The following is a 24,483-nucleotide window of genomic DNA, read 5'->3' on the forward strand; positions in this document are numbered from 1 at the left end:
TCTGTGAGCCTCGTGTGCATTGAAAGGGAGGGGATCATCTTCAATTGTGGGTGACATATTAAAGAAAGTAGTGCCTCATCTTCTCTCTATGTTTAGTTTAACACTTAAATCTCCCCTTAACATTCTCTGAAGTGGCAGATGGAATTTAATACAGAGAAGTGGGAGGTGATGTGATTTGGAAGAGGGGGTAGGGAGAGGAAATGTAGACGTAAATAGAACAGTTCTAAAGAGTGAGCGGGGCAGCGGGACCTGGGAGTTCATGTGCAGAGATCATTGAAGGTGGCAGGACAGAGGGATTGAGAACAAAAGCAGGGAAGTTATGCTGAACCTTTATAAAGCTCTGGTTAGGCCACAACTAGAGCATTGAGTCCAGTTCTGGTCACCACACTTTAAGAAGGATCTGAGGGTCCCTGAGGGCGGAGAGGAGATTTATCAGAATAGTTCCAGGGATGAGGGATTTTAACCACAAAGTTAGGTTGGAGAAGCTGGGGTTGTTCTCCTTGGAGCAAAGGAGGTTGAGGGGAGATTTGATAGAGGTGTACAAGATTATGACGGGTTTAGATAAGGTGGACAAAGAAAAGCTGTTCCCATTCGCCGATGGTACAAGGACAAGGGGGACACAGATTTAAGGTTTTGTATGGGAGATATATCTACATCACTGTTCCTTCACTGTCGCTGGGTCAAATCCTGGAACTCCCTCCCTAACAGCACTGTGGATGTACCTACACCACGTGGACTGCAGTGGTTCAAGAAGGCAGCTCAACAGCACCTTCTCAAGGGCAATTAGGGATGGACAATAAATGCTGGCCTAGCCAGCAACACCCACACCCCATGAAAGAATGAAAATGAAAAGATATGGTGGGGGGCGGATTTGAGGAGGAACGTTTTTACACAGTGAGTGGTAATGACCTGGAACTCGCTGTCTACAAGGTGGGTGGAAGCAGAGACAATGAACGGTTTCAAAAGGAAATTGGATGGGCAGTTGAGGAAAATAAATTTTCAGGGTGACAGGGATAGAACGAGGCAATGGGACTGACTGGTTTGCTCTGTAGTAAGCTGGCATGGACACGATGGGCTGAATGGACTCCTTCTCTACCCTAATGACTCTGTGATCTAAAGAGAACAATTTCAGCTGCTCCAGTCTCTCCAGATGACTGAAGTCCCTCATCCCTGGTGCCATTCTCGTCATCTCCTCTGCACCCCCTCGAAGAACTTCACATCTTTCCTAAAGTGTGGGGCCCAGATATAGGGTTCCATTCTACAGTGATAGAATTGAAAAGCAGGGAGGTTATGTTCAACGTGTTTCAAACCATGGTTAGACTACGCTGGGAATCCTGTCAACATTTATGATCTCCATTTAGAAAGAGGAAATAGAGGCACTGGAGAAGGTGCCACACAGATTCACAAGAATAATACCAGAACTGAGAGCATTTAACCCTCAAGAAAAGAGAAGATTGAAGGGTGACCTGACGGAAGTCTTAAAGATTATGAAGAGGTTCAATAATCCAATAGGGATTTCATGAGAAACCTCTTTACCCAGCAAGTGGTGAGAATGTGGAACTCACTACCACAGCAAGTGGTTGAGGTGAATAGCATGAATACATTTAAGGGGAAGCTAGACACATACATGAGGGAGAAAGGAATAGAAGGATATGCTGATGGGGGGAGATGAAGAGGGGTGGGTGGAGGCTCATGTGGAGCATAAATACTGACAGAGACCAATCGAGTCGCCTGGCCTGGCCCTGTGCTGTAGACTCAATGGAACAGAGACAAATGTATTTATTTTAGATCTACCTTTAGTGGTAGGAAAAACACTATTCACTATCCAGGATAAAATAAATGTCCTTCATCAGCTTTTGTGGATCATTTCAGTGGAAACGTGCACTCCCAGGCTCAAAGAGCATCAGCCCACTGGAAGCAAAGTTGTGAGACCGGCCAGTCCAGCAGAAAGAAACCCTCCGACCCTCCCACTTCACCAACTGTCAGAATGAACATGGTGCAGTCCTGAATGTGATTAACAGCAGCAATAACAGCAGAATCCAACCCCTGGAATCACTTGTGATCTCGCTGGTGTCTCCACAGGCTGGATAAATGAATGAATTCCTTCCCACATTCAGAGCAGGTGAACGGTCTCTCCCCGCTGTGGACTTGCTGGTGCGTCAGCAGGTTGGCTGAATTACTGAATCCCTTCCCACACTGGGTGCACACGAACGGTCTCTCGCTGGTGTCAGCAGGTTGGATGAATTACTGAAACCCTTCCCACACTGGGTGCACACGAATGGCCTCTCCCCGGTGTGCACTTGCTGATGTCTCCACAGGCTGGATGACGTTGTAAAGCTCTTCACACAGTGAGAACAGCTGAACGGTCTCTCCTCAGTATCAATGCGCTGGTGGGCCATCAGAACTGCAGCACTTTTGAAGCCGCTCCCACAGTCAGAACATTTAAAGGGTCTCTCATTGGTGTGAGTCACATGGTGTCTCAGCAGGCTGGATGACTGAGTGAATCGCTGTCCACACATGGTGCAGGTGAACGGTCTCTCCCCAGTGTGAACTCGCTGGTGTATCAGCAGGTGGGATAATCGAGTGAATCTCTTCCCACAGTCAGAGCAGGTTAACGGTCACCTCCCGGTGTGAACTCGCTGGTGCTTCTGCAGGGCAGATGAATCACTGAATCCATTCCCACACTCAGAGCAAGTGAATGGCCTCTCCCCGGTGTGAACTCGCTGGTGTGTCTGCAGATGGGAAGACCGAGTGAAACCCTTCCCACACTCGGAGCAGGTGAATGGCCTCTCCCCGGAGTGACTGCGTCGATGGTTTTCCAGCTCAGATGGGAATATGAATCCCTTCCCACAGTCCCCACATTTCCACAGTTTCTCCATGCTGCGGGTGTCCTTGTGTCTCTCCAGGTGGGACAATTAGTTGAAGCCTTGACCACACACACAACACATGTACGGTCTCTCCCCGTTGTGAATGGTGCAATGGTTTTTCAGTCTGTGTTCCTGGTCAAAGCTCTTTCCACAGTCAGTGCACTGGAACACACTCACTCATGTCTGTGTGTCTCGGTGTTTTTCCAGTCACACTGATGTTTAAAATCTTTTGAAGCAGGCAGAACAGACAAAGATTTCGAATGCTAGATTGAAATGCCAATGATATTCTGGTCCCATTGAATCAAATGGCTATGTCAGATCTTGACATGATGTTTGGTTTGAGATTTCTGTCTGAAAATCCTCCCCTTATAATAGCCTGTAAAAAGAGTTTGCAAAAGTCATCACTGTCTGGACAGGGCAGGAATTCAGAACAGACAATTCTAGTTGCTATGGAGCATTCTTTCCTCTCTCGTTTCACACAAGCATTAATCTCTGTCCCACACACTCTCCTTCACCTAATATACACCCTCCCAATTCTCCTGAAGGTGCCGATTCACGGTGATCATCAGATTGATGCTCACCATTTCCCACAAAGACCTGAAAATCTTCATGCGGCTCGCTCGGATATATGTATATATATATATATATATGGAGATAGAGGGTGGATGTGAGCAAGACCTTTTATTAAGCAGCGAGCGGTCATGCCCTGGAAGTCGCTGCCTACGAGGGTGATGGAAGTGGAGACAATCAAGAATTTGAAAATGAAATTGGATGGGTGCTTGAAGGAAATAAACTTGCAGGGGAACGGGACTGACTGGATTGCACTACAGAGAGTCAGCATGGACTCGAGTTGCCGAATGGACTCCTCCTGCACTGCAATGGCTCTTTAATTGATTCATGGGATGTGAGCATCACTGGCGACGCCAGCATTTATTGCCCATCCCTAAACGCCCTTGAGAAGGTGGTGGTGAGCTGCCGCTGCTGGAAATTTTCACAGTACTATATTATAAAGGTAGAAATAATAAATAGGCTTTATTCCTGAACTGTAAATAATATATCTAATATGTACAATATAACAACACTAGACATATCTCTGTCCTATTTTAATTTACTGTCCCCTTAAATGTCAGCCATCTCCTGGGGAAACCACCCCTTTAATTGTGAACATTAGGAAAGAGACCATCCTTTTAGCCAGACAAATAAATGTGTCAAGCTGAGGGAGCAAAGGATGTCAATGTCTTTAAGAGAGAGAGAGAGAGACCTGGGCCAACCTTTCCAGAGTCTGCACCCTCCCTGGATTCACTTCCTTCCCCTTCAGTTCCTGCAAGTCAACAATTTCCCCCCAGAATGAGAAAAGAAATGGAAAGGGGGAGAAAAGAAAGTGTTTTACTCACAGATGTTGGACACAGGAGGAAGTTTTAGTCTGTGTGAAGCTCAATCTTCATTCAGAGAGAGAGGAGCAGCAGCAGCAGCTTTGCTGGGCAGTAATGAGCAAGTGAACAAATTCATTGTCCAACTTCGGCATTCAGACACTGGGGCAAGCTGCGTGTAGCCATTGGAACTGAACCCGCGCCTTGATTGGCTGGAGGAATAGTGTCCTTCCGGTCTCCCAGCGGTCCCATTGGCCAATCCCCCGCATGTAAACAATCAGTGAGCGGATAAAAACAAATAACTGCGGATGCTGGAAATCCAAAACAAAAATAGAAAATACCTGGAAAAACTCAGCAGGTTTGGCAGCATCGGCGGAGAAGAGCAAAGTTGACGTTTCGAGTCCTCATGACCCTTCAACAGAACTGAGCGGAACCCGAGCCCACGTGGGGTTGGGAGAGACTTCGACCGCCAGCCGCGCTGAGCTGTGTCCAATCCGCAGTATTTTCCGAAACAAAAACAGAAATACCTGGAAAAACTCAGCAGGTCTGGCAGCATCGGCGGAGAAGAGCACAGTTGACGTTTCGAGTCCTCATGACTCTTCAACAGAAACAGAATCTCCGCCGATGCTGCCAGACCTGCTGAGTTTTTCCAGGTATTTCTGTTTTTGTTTTGGATTTCCAGCATCCGCAGTCTTTTGTTTTTATCGCAATATTTTCCTCCTGTATTGGTATTGCTCCCAATGGGACAGTGTGTGCTGGGAACGCCCCTCTCAGTCATTGTGACGTCAAACAATGAAACACTGGCTGAATCAGCCAATAGGAATCAATCAGCTCCGCGGTGACGTCCTCGGGTTCCAGTCTGCAGGCCAGGCGCGCGGACACGGGAGCCCCGCCCCCATCCATTGTTCATGCGGAGGGGGGGGGGGGGGGGGGTGTTGACCAATGGGAAGAGTTGAAAGAAGGAAGAAAGAAGAAGCCAATCAGAGCGCGGGCTTTGTGTGAATGAAGATTGAGCTTCACACAGACTAAAACTTCCTTCCGTGTCCAACATCTGTGAGTAAAACAGTTTGTTTGTGATGAAAAGAAAGAGAAGAGAAACAGACAGGGTTTGAGAGGTTGAGGTTTTCAGGAGAAAAGGGAAGAATTCAGTCACTGAACAGTGAAGCTGTGAGTGGGAGATGGAGAGGAAGGAAGTCTGGGCAGCTGGGAAAAGAAGAGCAAAAAGGCTGAATGGGGGAATCCAGCAGTGAGAGATCCAGAGGCACACTGGTGGGAAGCGATCAAGGGAAGCATCAAGAGGTTTTTCATCCTCAAAGGCACCCAGAAAGCTAGAAAGGAACAGAGGGAAATGTCCCGACTCCAGAAAAAGATGCAGAATCTGCTCCGGCTGCAGTCGATGGGGGTCGATGTCAAGGAGGAGCTCCAAGAGGTGAAGGGCCAGCAAGCCTCGCACTTTGCCTCGGAGGCCTCCAAGATCATCTTCCGTTCCAGAGTCCGCTCCGTGGAGCAGGATGAGACGTGCTCACGTTTCTTCTTCCAAAAGGTACACAGAGAGCGCTCTGTGATCAGCAGCCTGAAGGAAGAAGACGGCTCAGTAAAGTCATCACGGTCCGACATTCTGAGGATCAGCAAATCCTTTTATGCCAGATTGTATGACGTGAAGCCCACGGACAGCACGGCCTCCCAGTCCTTCCTGTCCTCTATCACGGAGGTCTTAGACCACAGTACGCGGGAGAGCCTGGACGAACCGCTAACTCCTGATGAACTGACTAAGGCCCTCGAGTCCTTCGAGAAGAGTAAAACCCCCGGAAGCGACGGCTTGCCGGCGGAGTTGTATTCGGCTCTGTGGGACTTGATCGGCCCAGACCTGCTAGGAGTGTACGAGAGTATGCTCCTGGCCGGTAGTATGTCAGAATCCATGAGGAAAGGCATCATCACCCTCATCTACAAGCACAAGGGGGAAAGGGAGGAAATTAGAAATTGGCGACCCATTTCACTGTTGAATGTGGACTATAAGAATCTGTCCAAGGTCATCGCCAACCGGGTCAAATCCGCTCTGGAATTGGTGATTCACCCTGACCAGACCTGCTCTGTGCCAGGCAGGAAGATCTCTGACAGCCTGGCGCTGCTCAGGGATACGATTGCCTATGTACAGGACAGGGGTGTGGATACCTGCCTCATCAGCTTGGATCAGGAGAAGGCCTTTGACAGAATATCGCACACCTACATGGGGGATGTGCTCTCCAAAATGGGGTTTGGGGAGGGAATTCGAAATTGGATCCAACTGCTCTACACTAACATCAGTAGCGCAGTCTCAATCAATGGGTGGGAAACAGATAGCTTTCCGATTAAATCTGGAGTCAGGCAGGGCTGTCCTCTCTCGCCTGTCCTTTTCGTGAGTTGCATAGAACCCTTTGCCGAGTCCATCAGGAAGGATCCGGGCATAAGAGGAGTGACGATCCCAGGCAGTGGAGGCACTCAGGTAAAAGCCTCCCTGTACATGGATGACGTCGCCGTCTTCTGCTCGGATCCGCTGTCGGTGCGCAGACTGATGCACATCTGCGACCAGTTCGAACTGGCCTCGGGAGCCAAGGTAAATCGTGGGAAGAGCGAGGCCATGTTCTTTGGGAACTGGGCTGACCGATCCTTTGTCCCCTTCACTGTCAGGGCTGACGGCCTGAAGGTGCTGGGGATATGGTTCGGAGGGACCGGGGCATGCGTTAGAAACTGGAAGGAGCGAGTGGCTATGGTGAAAAGGAAACTGGGCATGTGGGAGCGACGCTCCCTCTCCATTGCGGGTAAGAACCTGGTCATCAGGTGTGAGGCGCTCTCGCTGTTGCTGTACGTGGCGCAGGTCTGGCCCATTCCAGACTCCTGCGCGATGGCGATCACTCGAGCCATCTTCCGCTTTATCTGGAGGTCGAAAATGGATCGTGTCCGCAGGGACGCGATGTACAAGCCTCTAGATAAAGGGGGAAAAAACGTGCCCAACATCGCCCTCATACTGATGGCCACCTTTGTGTGTGGCTGCATCAAGCGGTGCGTAGACCCTCAGTACGCAAACACCAAGTGTCACTACGTGCTGAGGTTCTACCTGTCCCCGGTGTTGCGAAGGATGGGTCTGGCCACGCTGCCGCGGAACGCTCCAAGTAGTTGGACCGTGCCGTACCACCTGTCCCTGGTGGAAAAATTTATGCAGAAAAACACCTTTGACCACAAGTCCATCAGGCAGTGGTCAGCACGTAACATCCTAGAGGCCCTGAGGGAAAAGGAGAGGGTGGACCCTGTGGGATGGTTCCCCGAGCAGACTGTCAAAGTCATTTGGCAGAATGCCTCATCGCCAGAACTTTCCAACAAGCACCAAGACGTAGCTTGGCTGGTGGTGAGAAAGGCCCTCCCCGTCAGATCCTTCCTACACGCCAGGAGGCTCACCCCCTCTGCACGTTGCCCTCGAGGTGGCTGTGGTGGGGAAGAGACCGTTGTTCACCTCCTTGTGGATTGTGCCTTTGCAAAGAAAGTCTGGAGAGAGATGCAGTGGTTGCTGTCGAGGTTCATCCCGAGCAGTTCGGTGACACAGGACTCTGTGCTCTACGGGCTGTTCCCAGGGACACACACCGAGACAAACATCAACTGCAGCTGGAGGATCATCAACTCGGTGAAAGAGGCGCTTTGGTCTGCCCGAAACTTGTTGGTCTTCCAGCACAAAGAGTTGTCCCCGACCGATTGTTGCGGACTGGCACAATCCAAAGTCCAGGACTACGTGCTGAGGGACGCACTAAAGCTTGGGGCAGCTGCCGCAAAGGCGCAATGGGGAAGGGTCGCTGTCTAAGACCTTTCTACCACAGCGCACCGAGAGACTGGGAACTGTTTAGAGCCACTCGGGCTGTACAGATCAAAATGAAAGGCTGTAAATGATTGTAATATTGTTTGTACTGATGCACCTGGTGATACATTTTGTAAAAGTTTAACCTGGATTGTACCCTTGTAATGTTGTCTTTGAAATGGTTTTGAATGTGATTGAAGATATTTTATGAATAAAGTATATTTTTACAAAAAAAAAAGTGAGAGATCCAGAGGCTGTGACTCTTGGGGCTGCCTGTGGAAATGGGCTGTGGGAAGACAGCTCATCGAAAAGCAGAATCCTGTGGATGCTGGAAATCTGAAATCAAAACAGAAAATGCTGGAATTAAAAACTCAGCAGGTCTGGCAGCATCTGTGTGTAGAGAGAGAGAGAAACAGAGTGAACATTTCCAGCAGTGCGTGACCTTTCATCAGAACTGGGAAAAGTTAGAGATGTCGTAGGTTTTGAGCGAGGGGTGGATGGAACAAGGACAAAAGGATAGGGTGGAAGACTGGAGAGGTTGAATGACAGAAAACTTATTCCTCCAGGGCCAAAGGGAATGGAGATGGGACATGAAATGAAACAATAGATGTGGCTGGAGCAGGTGTGCTATGCTTAAAAACATTGAAATTCTTTGCCCCCTCAGCTTGACACATTTATTTGTCTGGCTAAAAGGATGGTCTCTTTCCTAATGTTTACAATTAAAGGGGTGGTTTCCCCAGGAGATGGCTGGCATTTAAGGGGACAGTAAAATAATATAGGACAGAGATATGGTGTTGTTATTTGGTATATATTAAATATATTATTGATGGTTCTGTAATAAAGTACATTTATTATTGTTTCTGCTCTTCTAATACAGTACTATGGCTAAGTTATATTTTTCCTGTTATAGTCATTCGAGTCCATGCCATCTCTGTGTAGAACAATGCAGTCAGTCCCATTCCCCCTCTATATACCTGTTCCTCTGCAAGTGCCCATCCAATTTCATTTTGAAATAATTGACCATCTCCCACTCCCAGCACACTCAGAGGCAGTGAGTTCCAGGTGTTCACCATATAAGTTGGGAGGGTGTATGTTCAGTACAGCAGAGTGAGAACGGAGGGAGAGTGTGGCGGATGGAGATTTGCAGCTTTTTGGGAACACAAGAGGAAAGAATGTTCCACAGAACCTAGAATTGTTTATTCTGAATTTCTATCCTGTACTGACAGTGATGACTTTTGCCAACTCCTTTTACAGAATATTAGAAGGGGAGGACTTGCTGACAGAAATCTCCAAGTAAACATCACATCGCGATCTAACAGAGTCACTCAATTCATTGGCACATGAATATCATTGGTCTTTGAGATTAGAAGGAGAAATGTTTGTTCTGCCTGTGTCAAAACATTTTAAACATCAGTGTGACTGGAAAAGCACTGAGACACAATGTCGCGGAAATCGGAGTGAACACTCAGACCCAGGAGGTTTGTCTCGGAAGCCTTTATTAAATCGTGATATCACGGAGAGCCCAGCAGCATACAATGGAGCTAGCTGACACTCTGAGGAAGCATCAGAGCACACACGTATTTATAATACAAGTTGTACATATCAAAGAGCTTGAAGGTGATAAGGCTGTCTAACTTTCAATGATCAATTACATTGAGAATCATTGTCACACAATTAGTCTATTCTAATTTATGACTATACAGGATATTGGGGGAAGCCCATCTGGTAATAAACAAGTGAGACAGAGAATAGATAACCATGCTTGACCTTATCTTTAGTGCTAGGGGGTGTACACTCTAGAGAACAGATGACCATTGCTTGATCCTGTCTCTTTCTGTTGGGGGCAGACATCCTAGCCTTGTCTCAAGGATTCTAGGAAGCTTGTTTATGATACTCCTTTTCTCCTTTCCTGCTCAATTAGCTGGCAGCTGCAGGTGTACCTGCTAGAACAAAAGAGGGAACTGTGCTGTAGTATTCCACTATGGTTTTAACTGTTTAACCCTTAGTTGTCCTGTAGATGTATTTTATTCTTCCACAATCCCTCCTTGTTAATCTTTCAGATTAATACCAATGAGGAATAGTATCTTCATCATCATAAGGGGGCTCATAACCATAAGGGAAAGGCCGATCCCTGGCAGGGTAAACTTTTTCTCCCCACCAGTGGGTTTCGCTGGGGCCAGTGCGTATCAATTGAGGGACAACTGGAGCTCCTCCTAATCCAGTAGAGACACTGTTAATAACCTGGGAACAGCAAATCCGCAAAGCAATACATGCACAACACCCTATAACACATGCTACAACCAACCCAATTAAAACGTATAGCAACCAACTTCCCCAACCGGAGAACCAACCTAGTATTACAGACCACCAAGAATCTTTTTTATAAAAATTACTCAGACCTTCCGTTTCAATACATAGTACAAGTTAGATCACTTGGTAACAGCTGCTATATTGTTGCCGGACAATGTCTTTTACAGCGAGTGGCGTGGACCCAGTCTTCCTTCCCTTTAACCTTCAGGGCCGTTCGAGTTGTTAGCAGCACAAGGTAAGGTCCTTTCCACCCTCTCATGCAATTCAGCTGCTGTTTTGCATAGAGGAAAATGAGCACAAATCCAACATTTAGTCCGATTAACTTTCGAGGCTACGGCCTGCATTCATTGAACCACAGAATTGGTATTCCATGCCCCCGCAAGGACCACGCAGGACAGGATCCAAATCAGAGTCAGCATTCCGACGGCTCAGTTAAAGTTCTTGCACAAGCACTTCCGTCCGAAGTCAGCGTCCGCTTGACGTGCGATGCGTGGATCCACAAGGGCGTCCTTCAACCTTTACGGCCATATGGGTGGTGAGGAGGACTTGGAAAGGCCCTTCCCATCGAGGTTCCAAACAGTTCTTTCTCCTGAAGGTCTTTACTAGGACTAGGTCCCCGGGCTGGTATTGATGGCAGTCTTCAATGGTGGGCTTTTTCTGAGCTTCTACTACCTGTATATGCAAGCTCTTGAGAGAATTGGTGAGCACTATACAGTGTGTAATCATTCCCTCATCCATAGCGTGGATGTCCATTTCCCTAGCAGACAAGGGTGGGGTCACTGGGAGGCGCATAGGACATCCCATTACAACTTCATAAGGAGAGAGGGAGGTGGTACACTTAGGGTGAGAGCGCATAGTCATGAGCACCAAGGGTAGAGCTTCAGGCCCTTTCAAACTAGTTTCTTCACATAATTTAGTTTGTTTTTTCAGAATACCATTTTGTCTTTCCACCGCTCCAGTAGACTGGGGGTGGTATGGGCAGGAAAGGTGATGGTTGCATTGTAAGGCCTTCAACAGTTCCTTTATCACTTTAGCAGTAAAATGAACAACAATTTTACAACAACAACAGCATCATTTCCTCGGGTGGGATACGCCTCCACCCATCGCGAGAACAAACATACTTGAACTAAAACATAATTATATTCCATACATTTAGGCATTTGTATAAAGTCCATTTGTAGGTGTACAAATGGGCCCCATGGCTGGGGTCCCGTACCAGCAGTCAGTGTGGGCGTCTTGCCTGAGTTATGTCATTGACATAGGTATGACAGGTATTACTAATACAATGCCTATTAGCATATTACTATTCATTATACATTCAACATTCATTCTACATACACGTGTTAAACCCCTGAGCTGGCAACCGGTCAAGTCATGATTCTTGTGTTGTGAGAGATTCAATAGATGATCATTAGTTACCCATGAAGGGACTACCCCTTCTTTAGTCTGTCTTAAATTTTCTCCTGCTTGTTCCAGTGCCCAAGATCCATAGGTGTTGCAAACATCATTTCTGCTCGCTTTGTCTGAAATATTTTTTCCTATTTCAGTTAATTTATTGATAGTCCCTGCATGACTTTCGAGCACGGTAGCCAGACTTTGGATTAACCAATGATGTCCCTATATTGAATATCATAGTGGCATCATTTATCAGGCTGCGCTTAATGCGGTTCCCTTCCAAGCCTAATCGCACCTCGCCATTGAATTGAACTGCTTCAGTCATCAACTGGCGCGTCAGAGCCGTATAGAGTGCTTGGGTACGGGTTGAGCACAATTGGAGCAGGACGACACCGGATACATTCAAGACTACGGGTACCAGCCCATGGTGTACATTATCATACAAAACTTCTGATTAACCAGTACCAAACCATTCGTCGGTCCTGGATGCATAGTCGGACAAGATGGATCAGTCGGTGTGGTTTGAGGGGCTTCAATTATCTCTACTCAGACTGTGAAAGTAGAGATGGGAGGTGGCTGGGTAGTGGCGGACCTCCCATGCTCGATCTGAAGCAAACCCTTACTACAATTTGAAAGCACTTGTTCTCCTACTGTTACATTTATCATTCCCCGTTGCGTCGCATTCGGCACTGTCCATGCTGTACCAAAGTTCCTCCTGCTGTGCGGGATGAGCAGTGATGATCCCCGACCTTGTTGCCAGTACTGATAGGCCCACGACCAGGATCGTAGATCTGTGGAGACATTAACTTCGGCTCCCGTTCTCTGGGTTACTGCTTGGTCAATTGTCATGTATCTTTAACTGTGTGTAATGCCTCCATTTACTTCCCGTTCTCATATCTACAAGTGCGCATGTATCACCTGTCATAATTACCTGGTATGGTCCATTGTTGCTGTTTGGATTTGCCTGTTTCCATATCCTTAATCATCTGTCAGTCTCTAACTTCCTCTCTCAACTCATGTAATCACCTACTTAATTCCCTTTCATTGTCCTGTATTTTTCCTTTCTGTGGCCCTACACCTCCTACTATAATGCCTTCAGGTAATTGCATGGCCCTTACCTGTTATCATTTCAAATGAGGTGAACCCAGTGGTCCTGCTTGGGGTAGCCCACAGTGCATTAGAATTTTGGGCTGTTCCTTGTCTCTTGATTGATGTTTTTTTTTAAAGTTCAGTGCATCCTTTCCACCATCCCTGGACTCTGGGCGTGGTAAGGAATATGGAATTTCTGTTTAATCTTCATAAAATTACACACTTCTTTAATGACTCTCCCTGTGAAATTAGTTCCCTGATCTGAATCCATGTGGGTAGGCTCTTTCCAGTTTACTCTTTCCTGCTGCTGTCTCATGTCAGGCCTCAATTCCTTAAACAACTCAACAATGCACCTTCTTATCCTATCTTTCAATGGCTCAGTATTTTCACTTCCAGTGATGGTTCTCTCTGGGATCCGCTTAACTCTGCCTGTCATCAAGGTGTTAATCCTGTGGTTTTACTTTTTGTAGCTTGCAGGCACATTAATATAGTCAGTAATACATCTATTTAGACTTTTTCCAGCTTTCCCTTTACCTCTAAGTTTTTTTTTTCCTGACCATGATCATCCTAAGGTTCTCTGGAGTTCAGTTTCTCTATTGTCTTGATTGTTTAAAATGTTTCCTTACTCTTTAGGCCATATTAACTATTCCATTTCAACGGGGATCTCTGTCTCTAGATCTTTGCTTATCTCCCCCTGTGCAGTTCCAATGCCTCAGTTGTTGGCCAGATTATCAAATTCATTTCCCTTAAAACAGTTTGTACATTATGTCCTCTTTCCCTAACTCATTCTCCCACTTGCCTCATACCATATTACACTTGTAACAGCTACCATCTTATCTTGTTCAGGTTGCCTGGAGAGACTTTAAAATATTCTCATAACAGTTTTAAAAACAGAAATCAGGTATTAACAAGTTTTGCTTCCTTTTCTTCTTCTCAAAGATTTTATTGTCTTAAAAGAAACCCACTAAATTGTGTCTGACCCGTTTCTTTTAGAATTATCCCAGATTCATTAACTCGGCCAAAAATTGGATTTCTGCCAAACTTTGTCAAGGTCTTGGGCTTAGCTTCATATTTTGGGAACATACTTACAAACACAAAAGCTTGCAGCATTTGAATTAGTGCCAATTGTTGTCAGACCTTTTAAAATGAAAATTCCCTTTTGAAAACTTTATCAAGAACCAAACCTCAAATTTTTAAACTTTGTAAGAACTGTAATTTACACTATCAAAACTAAAACAACCTCTTTTTCATGTGTAATGATTTGTATCCAAGTTATAATTTCCGTATGTTTATCAACACATTATTTATCTTAGACAGCATCCTAGTGATTCAAAAGTAACCTGTTAAATTACACTGCATTTTACATCTCAAGATTGTCCCAAATTCAAATTCCAGTGCTTTTGGAAAGCAGATTTCCTTTAATATTTAATTCATCTCTTCTTAAGAAACCCCTTTTTATCCATTGGAACCATCTAGACCTTGTGTTTATGTCTTTTTGTTTTCCTAGAATCCTTCTGAATTTTAAGTAATTTCTTTTTCTCAGGATTTTAGAATACGAACTTGCATGTATTAATCCCAATCAGCTTGGAAGCTGATGATGAGGGTTATTCCCTACTAGTCTGCGAGGGGGTGGTACAAGGGTTGGTTCATCTCAAGGATGAGATAAAGGCAAGCCCTGTTTTATCTTTACACTCCCTTCAAATTACGATTTTTGCCAGAAATCTCAACTCAAACCTTATACTCAAGACTTTGGAATATTTGAATAAACTTTTCCTTTAATCTAATATGGGGCTTTCGACTCTAACGTGCTCAATTACACACACAAAACACAATCCAGGGAAGAAAACACATTAAAGCTCACATACAAATGCTTCACTTCACACAAACAAACACATAGATAAAGGTATGTATCGATGCTCCTATAATATTGAACTTAACTCTAAACGAATCTTCGAGTAGCAGTGGGGGGAATAAAGGGATCTTGAAGGCTCCACCTATAGGGACCTTCAAACTGACGAAAGCTCACATTTTCTCTGCTGCTGCTTGCAAATTGCTCATTAACCCCCTAGGGGTACCCTTTCTCTCTCTCTCTCTCTCTTCAGCACAAACAGCTCTTGTAATTTAGATCAATTCATTCTTTTTTTTTAAGTTACAGAAAATTCAGTAGCGGACTATCTACCTCCCTTAAAACATATTATAAGCGCTCAAATCTGTCCCGATTAAAAGTTCCAGCTGGTGGGAAGCTCTCTCCTTTACTTTGAGTCTATTTAACCCAATCAGAAACATATTGGACAATTTCAGGACCATAATGGACACAAAAGAAAACACAGAAATTACTTACTTTTCACCTCCAGGGGACTCGAACCCCTGGGTATACTACTACTACTTTTTTTACCTCCATCCATTTTTCATTCCGTTTTCTTGCCCATCTTCAAAGTTCCTGATTTAAGCTCCGGTTTCGCCGGTTTTGGTTTGTTCTTAGTACTTTGCGAAGCAGGGGGAGTGGCAGAGCCCGCTCTGCTGTTGCGATCTCTCATTTTTCTGAAAAGAAAACACAATTAACAGCGCGGCGCGTATCCCACCCTATGCGCTCACCGGTGTTTAAGAGTTCCTGAACAAGTCCTCCAGTTCCTTGGGTCTTTTGAGTCTGGTCGGTAGCTACCCTTTTTCAAGCATTCCCCCTTTCAGCTAGGATGCTTTCACTGCAATCCCCCTCTCAGCTAGGATGCAGTTTGTACTCTCCCTAATTTAGGAGAGTTATTCCTCCCTTTCTCCGCGAGGGTTCTTTTTTAGAGATCCGACGGCCCAGGATTTCAATCACCTCTCCAACTTAAGAGGCTACTGGACTTCAGTCGGATCCCATCCTCGTCGCCAATTTGTCGCGGAAATCGGAGTGAACACTCAGACCCAGGAGGTTTGTCTCGGAAGCCTTTATTAAATCGTGATATCACGGAGAGCCCAGCAGCATACAATGGAGCTAGCTGACACTCTGAGGAAGCATCAGAGCACACACGTATTTATAATACAAGTTGTACATATCAAAGAGCTTGAAGGTGATAAGGTTGTCTAACTTTCAATGATCAATTACATTGAGAATCATTGTCACACAATTAGTCTATTCTAATTTATGACTATACAGGATATTGGGGGAAGCCCATCTGGTAATAAACAAGTGAGACAGAGAATAGATAACCATGCTTGACCTTATCTTTAGTGCTAGGGGGTGTACACTCTAGAGAACAGATGACCATTGCTTGATCCTGTCTCTTTCTGTTGGGGGCAGACATCCTAGCCTTGTCTCAAGGATTCTAGGAAGCTTGTTTATGATACTCCTTTTCTCCTTTCCTGCTCAATTAGCTGGCAGCTGCAGGTGTACCTGCTAGAACAAAAGAGGGAACTGTGCTGTAGTATTCCACTATGGTTTTAACTGTTTAACCCTTAGTTGTCCTGTAGATGTATTTTATTCTTCCACACACACACACCCGAGTGAGAGTGTTTCCAGTGCACTGACTGTGGAAAGAGCTTTAACCAGTTACAGAGCCTGAAAAAAAAATCACACCATTCACAGTGGGGAGACACTTTACTTGTGTTCTTAAGTGTGGATGAGGCTTCAACTGATCATCGAATCTGGAGATACACAAGGACACCCGCACCATGGAGAAACCATGGAAATGTGGAGACTATGGGAAGGGATTCAGATCCCCATGTGAGCTGGAGATTCATTGACGCAGACACACCGGGGAGAGGCCATTCACCTACTCCGAGTGTGGGAAGGGATTCACTCAGTTATCCAAACTGCGAGTTCACACCAATGAGAAACCCTTGCAATGCTGAGTGTGGGAGTGGCTTTAAAAGCACTGCAGACCTGATATTCCACCAGTGCATTCACACTGAGAAGAGGCCGTTCAGCTGCTCTCACTGCGCAAAGAGGTTTTGAACGTCATCCAACCTGCAGACACACCAGCGAGTTCACACCGGGGAGAGGCCCTTCACCTGCTCTGCCTGTGGGAAGGGATTCACTCAGTCATCCAGCCTGCTGACATTCCAACGAGTTCACAAGTGATTACCGGTGCTGAGACACCAGAGCAGTCATATCAATGAGAGACCTTTTAAATGTTCTGATTGTGGTGATGGCTTTGAAAATTCTATGGATCTCATGGTCCACCAGCATATTCACACTGAGGAGGGACTGTTCACCTATACTCACTGTGCAAAGAGGTTTAAAAGGTCATCGCACCTGTGGAGACACCAGCGTGTTCACATGGGAGAGAGGCCGTTCACTTGCTCTGAGTGAGGGAAAGGATTCTCAGTCACCACACCTGCTGATGCTCCAACGAGTTCACAAGTGATTACTGGGGTTGGATTCTGCTGTTATTTCTGCTGTTAATCACATCCAGGACTGAACCATGTTCATTCTGACAGTTGGTGAAGTGGGAAGATCGGAGGGTTTCTTTCTGCTGGACTGGCTGGTCTCACAACTTTGCTTCCAGTGGGCTGATGCTCTTTGAGCACTGAAGTGCACATTTCCACTGAAATGATCCACAAAGGCTGATGACGGACATTTATTTTATCCTGGACAGAAGATAGTGTTTTTCCTACCACTACAGGTAGATCTGAAATAAATATATTTGTCTCAGTTCCATTGAGTCGACAGCACAGGGCCAGGCCAGTTGGCTCAATTGGTCTGTGTCAGTATTTAAGATCCACTTGAACCTCCGCCCACCCCTCTTCATCTCCCCCCATCAGAAACATAGAAACTAGGAGCAAGAGTCGGCCATTCAGCCCTTCAAGCCTGCTCCGCCATTCATTATGATCATGGCTGATCATCCAACTCAATAGCCTGCTCCCTCTTTCTCCCCATATCCTTTGATCCCTTTCACCCCAAAAGCTATACCTAACTCCTTCTTGAAAACATACAATGTTTTGGTCTCAACTACTTTCTGTGGAAACAAATTCCACAGGCTGACAACTCTCTGGGTGAAGAAATTTCTCCTAATCTCAGTCCTAAATGGTCTACCCCGTATCCTCAGACTGTGACCCCTGGTTCTGGATCCCCCACCATCGGGAACATCCTTCCTGCATCTACCCTGTCTCGTCCTGTTAGAATTTTATAGGTTTCTGTGAGATCCCCCCTCATTCTTCTGAACTCCAACGAATATAATCCTAACCGACTCAATCCCTCCTCGTATGTCAGTCCTGCCATCCCAGAAATCAGTCGGATAAACCCTCGCTACACTCCCTCTATAGCAAGTACATCCTTCCTCAGATAAGGAGACCAAAAATGCATACAATATTCCAGGTGTGGTCTCACCAAGGCCCTGTACAATTGCAGCAAGACACCCCTGTTCCTGTACTCGAATCCTCTGGCTATGAAGGCCATTTTGAGATATTACATTTAGTTCCCTCATCTAAATCATTGATATATGTTGTGAATAACTGGGGTCCCAGCACCGATCCCTGCGGTACCCCACTAGTCACTGCCTGCCATTCGGAAAAAGACCCATTTATTCCTACTCTTTGTTTCCTGTCTGCCAACCAGTTTTCTACCCATTTCAATATAGCACCCCCAATCCCATGCGCATTAATTTTACATGCCAATCTCTTATGTGGAACCTTGTCAAAAGCCTTCTGAAAGTCCAAATAAACTACATCCACTGGCTCCCGCTCATCAACTCTACGAGATACATCCTCGAAAAATTCCAGTAGATTTGTCAAGGATGATTTCCCTTTCCTAAATCCATGCTGACTCTGTCCGATTCTGCCACTGTTTTCCATGTGCGCAGCTATTAAATCTTGTACAATGGACTCTAGAATTTTCCCCACTACTGACGTCAGGCTGACTGGCCTATAATTCCCTGTTTTCTCTCTACCTCCCTAGTGCATCCACTATTTCTAGGGCCACTTCTTAAGTATTCTGGGATGTAGATTATCAGGCCCTGGGGATTTATCGGCCTTCAATCCCATCAATTTCTCCAACAGCATTTCCCTACTAACACTAATTTCTTTCAGTTGCTCCCTCTCACTAAACGCTGTGTTCCCCAACATTTCTGGCATGTTATTTGTGTCCTCCTTTGTGAAGACAGAATCGAAGTATGTATTTAGTTGGTCAGCCACTTTTTTGTTCCCCATTATAAATTTCCCTGTTTCTGACTGTAAGCGACCTACATTTGTCCTCACCAATCTTTTTCTCTTCACATACCTATAGAAACTTTTGGTCAGTTTTTATGTTCCCTGCAAGCTTACTCTCGTACTCTATTTTCCCCTTCTTAATCAATCCTTTGGTCCGCCTTTGCTGAATTCTAAAGTGCTCCCAATCCTCAGGTCTGCTGTTTTTTTCTGGTCAATTTATATGCCTCTTCCTTGCATCCAATACTATCTCTAATTTCCCTTGTAAGCCATGGTTTGGCCACCTTTCCTGTTTTACTTTTGCACCAGACAGGAATAAACAATTGTTGCAGTTCACCCATGCGCTCTTTGAATGTTTGCCAATGCCTGTCCACCGTCATCCCTTTAAGTAACATTTCCCAATCCATCATAGCCAAGTTGCACCACTTACCATTGTAGTTTCCGTAGAGACCATCCAAGTCTCAGAATCAACAACGTCACTCTCCATCTTGATGAAGAATTCTATCATATTCTGGTCGCTCACCCCCAAGGGGCCTCGCACAACTAGATTGCCAATTATTCCTTTCTCATTGCACAATACCCAGTCTTGGATGGCCTGTTCTCTAGTTGGTCCCTCAAAGTATTGGTCCAGAAAACCATCCCGTATATACTCCAGGAATTCCTCCTCTATGACATTGTTACTAATTTGATTTGCCCAATCTATATGCATATTAAAGTCATCCATAATTACAGATGTTCCTTTATTGATGCATCTCTAATTTCCTGTTTAATGCCATTCCCGACATCGTCACTAAGTTTGGGGATCTATATACAACCTCCACTAACGGTTTTTTCCCCTTAGTGTTTCCCAGCTCTACCCATACAGATTCCACATCGTCGGAGCTAATATCTTTCCTCACTATTGCATTAATTTCCTCTTTAACAAGCAATGCAACTCCACCGCCTTTTCCTTTTTTGTCTGTCCTTCCTAAATACTGAAGACCCCTGGATGTTCAGTTCCCATCCCTGGTCACCCTGCAGCCATGTCTCCGTAATCCCGACTATATCATACTCATTTATATCTATTTGCATGGTTAATTCATCCACTTTATTGCGAATGCTCCTCACATTAAGACACAAAGCCTTAAGGCCTGTTTTTTTAACATTACTTGTCCCGTTCCCACTAATTTTCACTGAGGCCCTGTTTGATTCTTGCCCCTTATTTCTCTGCCTATCACTTTTCTTATCCCCCTTTCTGTCTTTTGTTCTTGTCTTTGATTCCCCCTCCTCTGACTCCTTGCATAGGTTCTCATCCCTCTTCCATTTTAGTTTAAACCCTCCCCAACCACTCGAGCAAATGTCCCCCCTTGGACATCAGTCCCGGTCCTGCCCAGGTGTAACCCCTCCAGTTTGTACTGGTCCCACCTCCCCCAGAACCGGTCCCAATATCCCAGGAATCTGAAACCCTCCCCCTCACACCAAATCTTCAACCCCGTATTCGTCCGATATATCCTGCTATTTCTACTCTGACTAGCACATGGCACTGGTAGTAATCCTGAGATCACTATCTTTGAGGTCCTACTTTTCAACTTACTTCCTAATTCCCTATATTCTGCTTTTCGGACCTCATTCCTTTTATTTTCGGATTGGTAAGATGTGACAAGTGGAGTGCCACTGGAGATTGGTGCTGGGCCCTCAACCATTTACAATCTAAATCAATGACATGGATGATGGAATCAAATGTATGGTGGCTAAATTTGCTGATGACATAGATACGTAAGAAAATAATTTGTGAAGAGGATTTAAGGAGCCTGCAACGGGATGTAGATGGTTAAGGGAACAATTTCCACGTGATATACTGTCCTGTATTTTAAGGGATTGCTCCTGATTTTACCTTTTGCCCCATATTTCTAGGACAACCTGTGGGAACCTGTTCCCGGGAGTCTCCTGGGTGAGTTTGAGTGATTCGAGTGGGACTGCAAGTGAGCTAGTCGGCCAGCAGAGAGATGATGATGTTGCGACTGAACAAGATAAGTTGTAAGTTTTAGTTGATTTTAAACTCCACCACTCCCACTATTATTCTCTCAAGACCCCTCCTCCCCATCCCCTCTCATATTGAAACACAAACACCCGCCCTCAACCCTCTCTCATGGTCACCATCATCCCACCATTACCCTCCCCTGGTCCTATGGTTGAAGTGTCTCATTTTTTTTTCAAAAGAGTTCTGCCTCCTGGATAATACAGTAATAGAGAACATAGATATGTTTAATGTTGTGATAGGGGATATTTTAGCATGTTATTTATGGTTCTGTAATTAAGTTCATTTATTCTTGTTTCTAGTTTTGCTGAAAAAAGAGACATGTCAAAGCTTTTCATCCTGCACTCATCAGGATACTTCACAAGAATATCTCTACCAATCAGAGTCCACTTGCCAACCAATCAGCACTCTCTTCACAGACAGTATAAATTGTTGTTTTCCCCTTATGTTTGTCTTTTTGCAAAGTGTCCTGATGAGTGCAAAATGTAAAACTTCAACATGTCTCTTTTTTCAGCAATATTCAAGTTCTGTACGACCAACCAACTATTTCTAGCTTTGTAATATGGTACTGTAACTATGTTATATATTTCTAGTCATAGATTCATTATGATGCAGACCATTTGGCAACTCGAGTCCTTGCCGACTCTCTGTAGAGCAATCCAGTCAGTCCCATTCCCCCTCTATATCCCCATTCCTGTGCAAGTTTATTTCCTTCAAGTGCCCTTCCAATTTCATGTTGAAATCATTGATCATCTCTGCTTTCATCACCCTCATAGGTAGTGAGTTCCAGGTTATCACAACTCGCTGCTGAAATACAGTTCTCCCTCACACCCCATGTGTCTCTAATCATGTAAAAGAGTACTGTACATTTTAAGTACAGTATGATTAGGTGTATACAGGTTGCATTAGATTTAGAATGGAGAGAGTATAGCAGAGTGAGAATACAGGGACTGTGTGTGGAATGGAGATTTACAGCTTTCGGGGAACGAGAGAGGAAAGTGTGCTATAGAAACTAGAAATTGCTGTTCTGAATTTCTATTCTGGACTGACAGTAATGATTTTTATAAACTCCTTTTACAGGATATTATAAGCAGAGGATTTGCAGTCAGAAATCTCAAACCAAACTCCACGTCACGATCTGATAGAATCACTCGATTCATCGGGACCTGAATATCATCAGCCTTAGAATCTAGAAGGAGAAATGTTTGTCTGTTCTGTCTTCTTCGAAAGGTTTTAAACACCAGTGTGACTGGATAAGCACCAAGGCCAACACACCTGAGTGAGAGTGTTCCAGTGCACTGACTGTGGAAAGATCTCTAACCAGCTACTCAGCCTGAAAAAATCATCGCACCATTCACAGTGAGGAGAGACATAATACATGTTCTGTGTGTGGACAACACTGCAACTGATTGTCGGACCTGGAGATACAAGGACACCCGCACCATAGAGAAACCGTGGAGATGTGGGGACTGTGGGAAGGGATTCAAATACCCATCTGAGCTGGAAGCTCATCGACGCAGTCACACTGGGGAGAGGCCATTCATCTGCTCTGTCTGTGGGAAGGGATTCACTCATTCATCCACCCTGCGGAGGCACCAGGAAATTCACACTGGGAAGTGGCCATTTGCCTGCTCTGAGTATGGGAACAGATTCAGACAGTTATCCAGCCTGCAGTCGCACCAGCGATTTCACACTGGGGAGAAGATGCCGTTCACCTGCTCTGTGTCTGCGAAAGGATTCGCCCACTCATCCAACCTGCTGAAATGCCAGCGAATTCACACCGGAGAAAGGCCGTTCTCCTGCTTTGAATGTGGGAAGGGATTCGGTAATTCATTCAACTTTCTGCGACACCAGCGAGTACACACTGGGGAGAGGCCATTCACCTGCCCTGAGTGTGGGAAGGGATTCAGTGATTCATCAGACCTGCATAAACGCAAGGGAGTTCACACTGGGGAGAGGCCATTCATCTGCTTGCAGTGTGGGAAGGAATTCATTGATTCATCCAATCTACTGCTACATCAGCAAGTTCACACTGGGGAGAGACCGTTCACCTGCTCCGAGTGTGGGAAGGGATTTAGTCATTCATCTGACCTGCAGAAACACCAGTGAGTTCACACCAGGGAGAGGCCGTTCACCTGCTCTGACTTTGGGAAGGGATTTACTCATTCATCCCACTGGCTAAGACACCAGCGAGTTCACAAGTGATTCCAGGGGTTGGATTCTGCTGTTATTGCTGCTGTTAATCACATCCAGGACTGAACCATGTTCGTTCTGACACTTGGTGAAGTGGGAGGGTTGGAGGGTTTCTTTCTGCTGGACTGGCCGGTCTCATGACTTTGCTTCCAGTGGGCTGATGCTCTTTGAGCCTGGGAGTGCACATTTCCACTGAAATGATCCACAAAAGCTGATGAAGGACATTTATTTTATCCTGGATAGTAAATAGTGATTGTTCCTACCATTGCAGGCAGATCTAAAATAAATACAGGAAGTTTCAGAAAACTCAGCAGGTCTGGCAACATCTGTGCAGAGAAAAACAGAGTTAACGTTTCGAGTCCAATATGACTCTTCCTCAGAATTTCAGAGAGGGAGAAATGTGATGGGTTTGTTGCTGTTGAGAAAGGGAGGAGGGTCAGGTAGAACAAGAGGGAAAGTCAGGGATTGGTTAGAGGGCGGGTGAGATTAAATAACAAAAATGTCATGGAACAAAAGGCAAAGGGAGAGGTAATGGTTGTAGTAAAGAAACAAAGCATTGGTCCAGAGTTAGTGTTAATGGCAGAATAAAGGGCAGCTCTGTCTGAAAGCAAAATCATGAAAACAAGATGCAGACTGGCACATGGCAAATAAAAGACTGAAAACAGAGAACAGAGTTGACGGTCTGAAGTTGTTGAACTCGATGTTGAGTCCAGAAGGCTGTAAAGTGCCTCATCGGAGGATGAGGTGCTGTTCGTCCAGCTTGTGTTGGGCTTCTCGGGAACATTGCAGTAGGCCGTGGACAGAAATGTGAGCATGAGAGCAAGGTGGTGAATTATAATGGCAGCAACTGGAAGGTCAGGGTCATGCTTGTGGACTGAGCGGAGGTGTTCCACAAAGAGGGCAGCGAACAGGGGACAGATGAATTAAAGAGAAACCATTTGGGTCCAGAACATTGTGCACATCCTTTTACTCTAGTTGTCTTTGACCCTCAAGTAATTTTCTGTTTTCTTTTAACCATGTTCTGTTTCATTAATAAACTTTTATCAGTAAAATATTTGATTTTTCTGGACTCCTCATGATTAGATTTCTGCACTTTAGGGAAAGTGGTTGAGAGGGGTTGGCAGGCTCTTTAATAGAAAGTGAGACCCTCTAAGGTAATTGGCAATTTGCAGGGCCAAGGGGAAAAAGCAGAGCAGTTGGATCAATCAGAGAGTCCTTTCAGAGAGATGGCAGGGGCACAATGGGCCGAATGGACTCCTGCAGCCTGTGAACCTGAGCTTCCTGCTCTTGTGC

At 45.4% G+C, this 24,483-nt stretch overlaps 4 protein-coding genes across 8 annotated transcripts in view; 2 read left to right on the plus strand and 2 right to left on the minus strand.

Annotated features, from left to right (window-relative positions):
• LOC144697951 (uncharacterized) overlaps positions 1-24,232 on the plus strand; it is a 51,448-nt gene extending 27,216 nt beyond the window's left edge. Inside the window, exons 5-6 of the mRNA XM_078569906.1 lie at positions 20,874-20,996; positions 22,386-24,232. Of these exons, the coding sequence (XP_078426032.1) occupies positions 20,874-20,996; positions 22,386-23,106 (844 nt within the window). The 3' untranslated portion in view covers positions 23,107-24,232. The remainder of the gene's footprint in view (positions 1-20,873; positions 20,997-22,385) is intronic.
• LOC144697178 (uncharacterized) overlaps positions 1-24,483 on the minus strand; it is a 685,261-nt gene that overhangs the window by 463,546 nt on the left and 197,232 nt on the right. Inside the window, exon 1 of one of the 4 annotated variants that reach the window (XM_078569043.1) lies at positions 4,262-4,314. The exons of the other annotated variants lie outside the window; for them this stretch is intronic. The gene's annotated coding sequence lies outside the window, so the exon portion shown is untranslated. Of the gene's footprint in view, positions 1-4,261; positions 4,315-24,483 lie in introns of those variants that run through there. 4 annotated transcript variants of the gene reach the window in all.
• Positions 1-24,483, plus strand: part of LOC144697280 (uncharacterized) — a 353,357-nt gene that overhangs the window by 154,356 nt on the left and 174,518 nt on the right. The gene's annotated exons all lie outside the window — the stretch shown is intronic.
• The window catches only part of LOC144697133 (uncharacterized), a 212,516-nt gene that overhangs the window by 140,375 nt on the left and 47,658 nt on the right, over positions 1-24,483 (minus strand). The window lies entirely within an intron of this gene.

Source organism: Cetorhinus maximus, chromosome 23, assembly GCF_964194155.1.
Source record: "Cetorhinus maximus chromosome 23, sCetMax3.hap1.1, whole genome shotgun sequence".
Taxonomy (NCBI): Eukaryota; Metazoa; Chordata; class Chondrichthyes; order Lamniformes; family Cetorhinidae; genus Cetorhinus; species Cetorhinus maximus.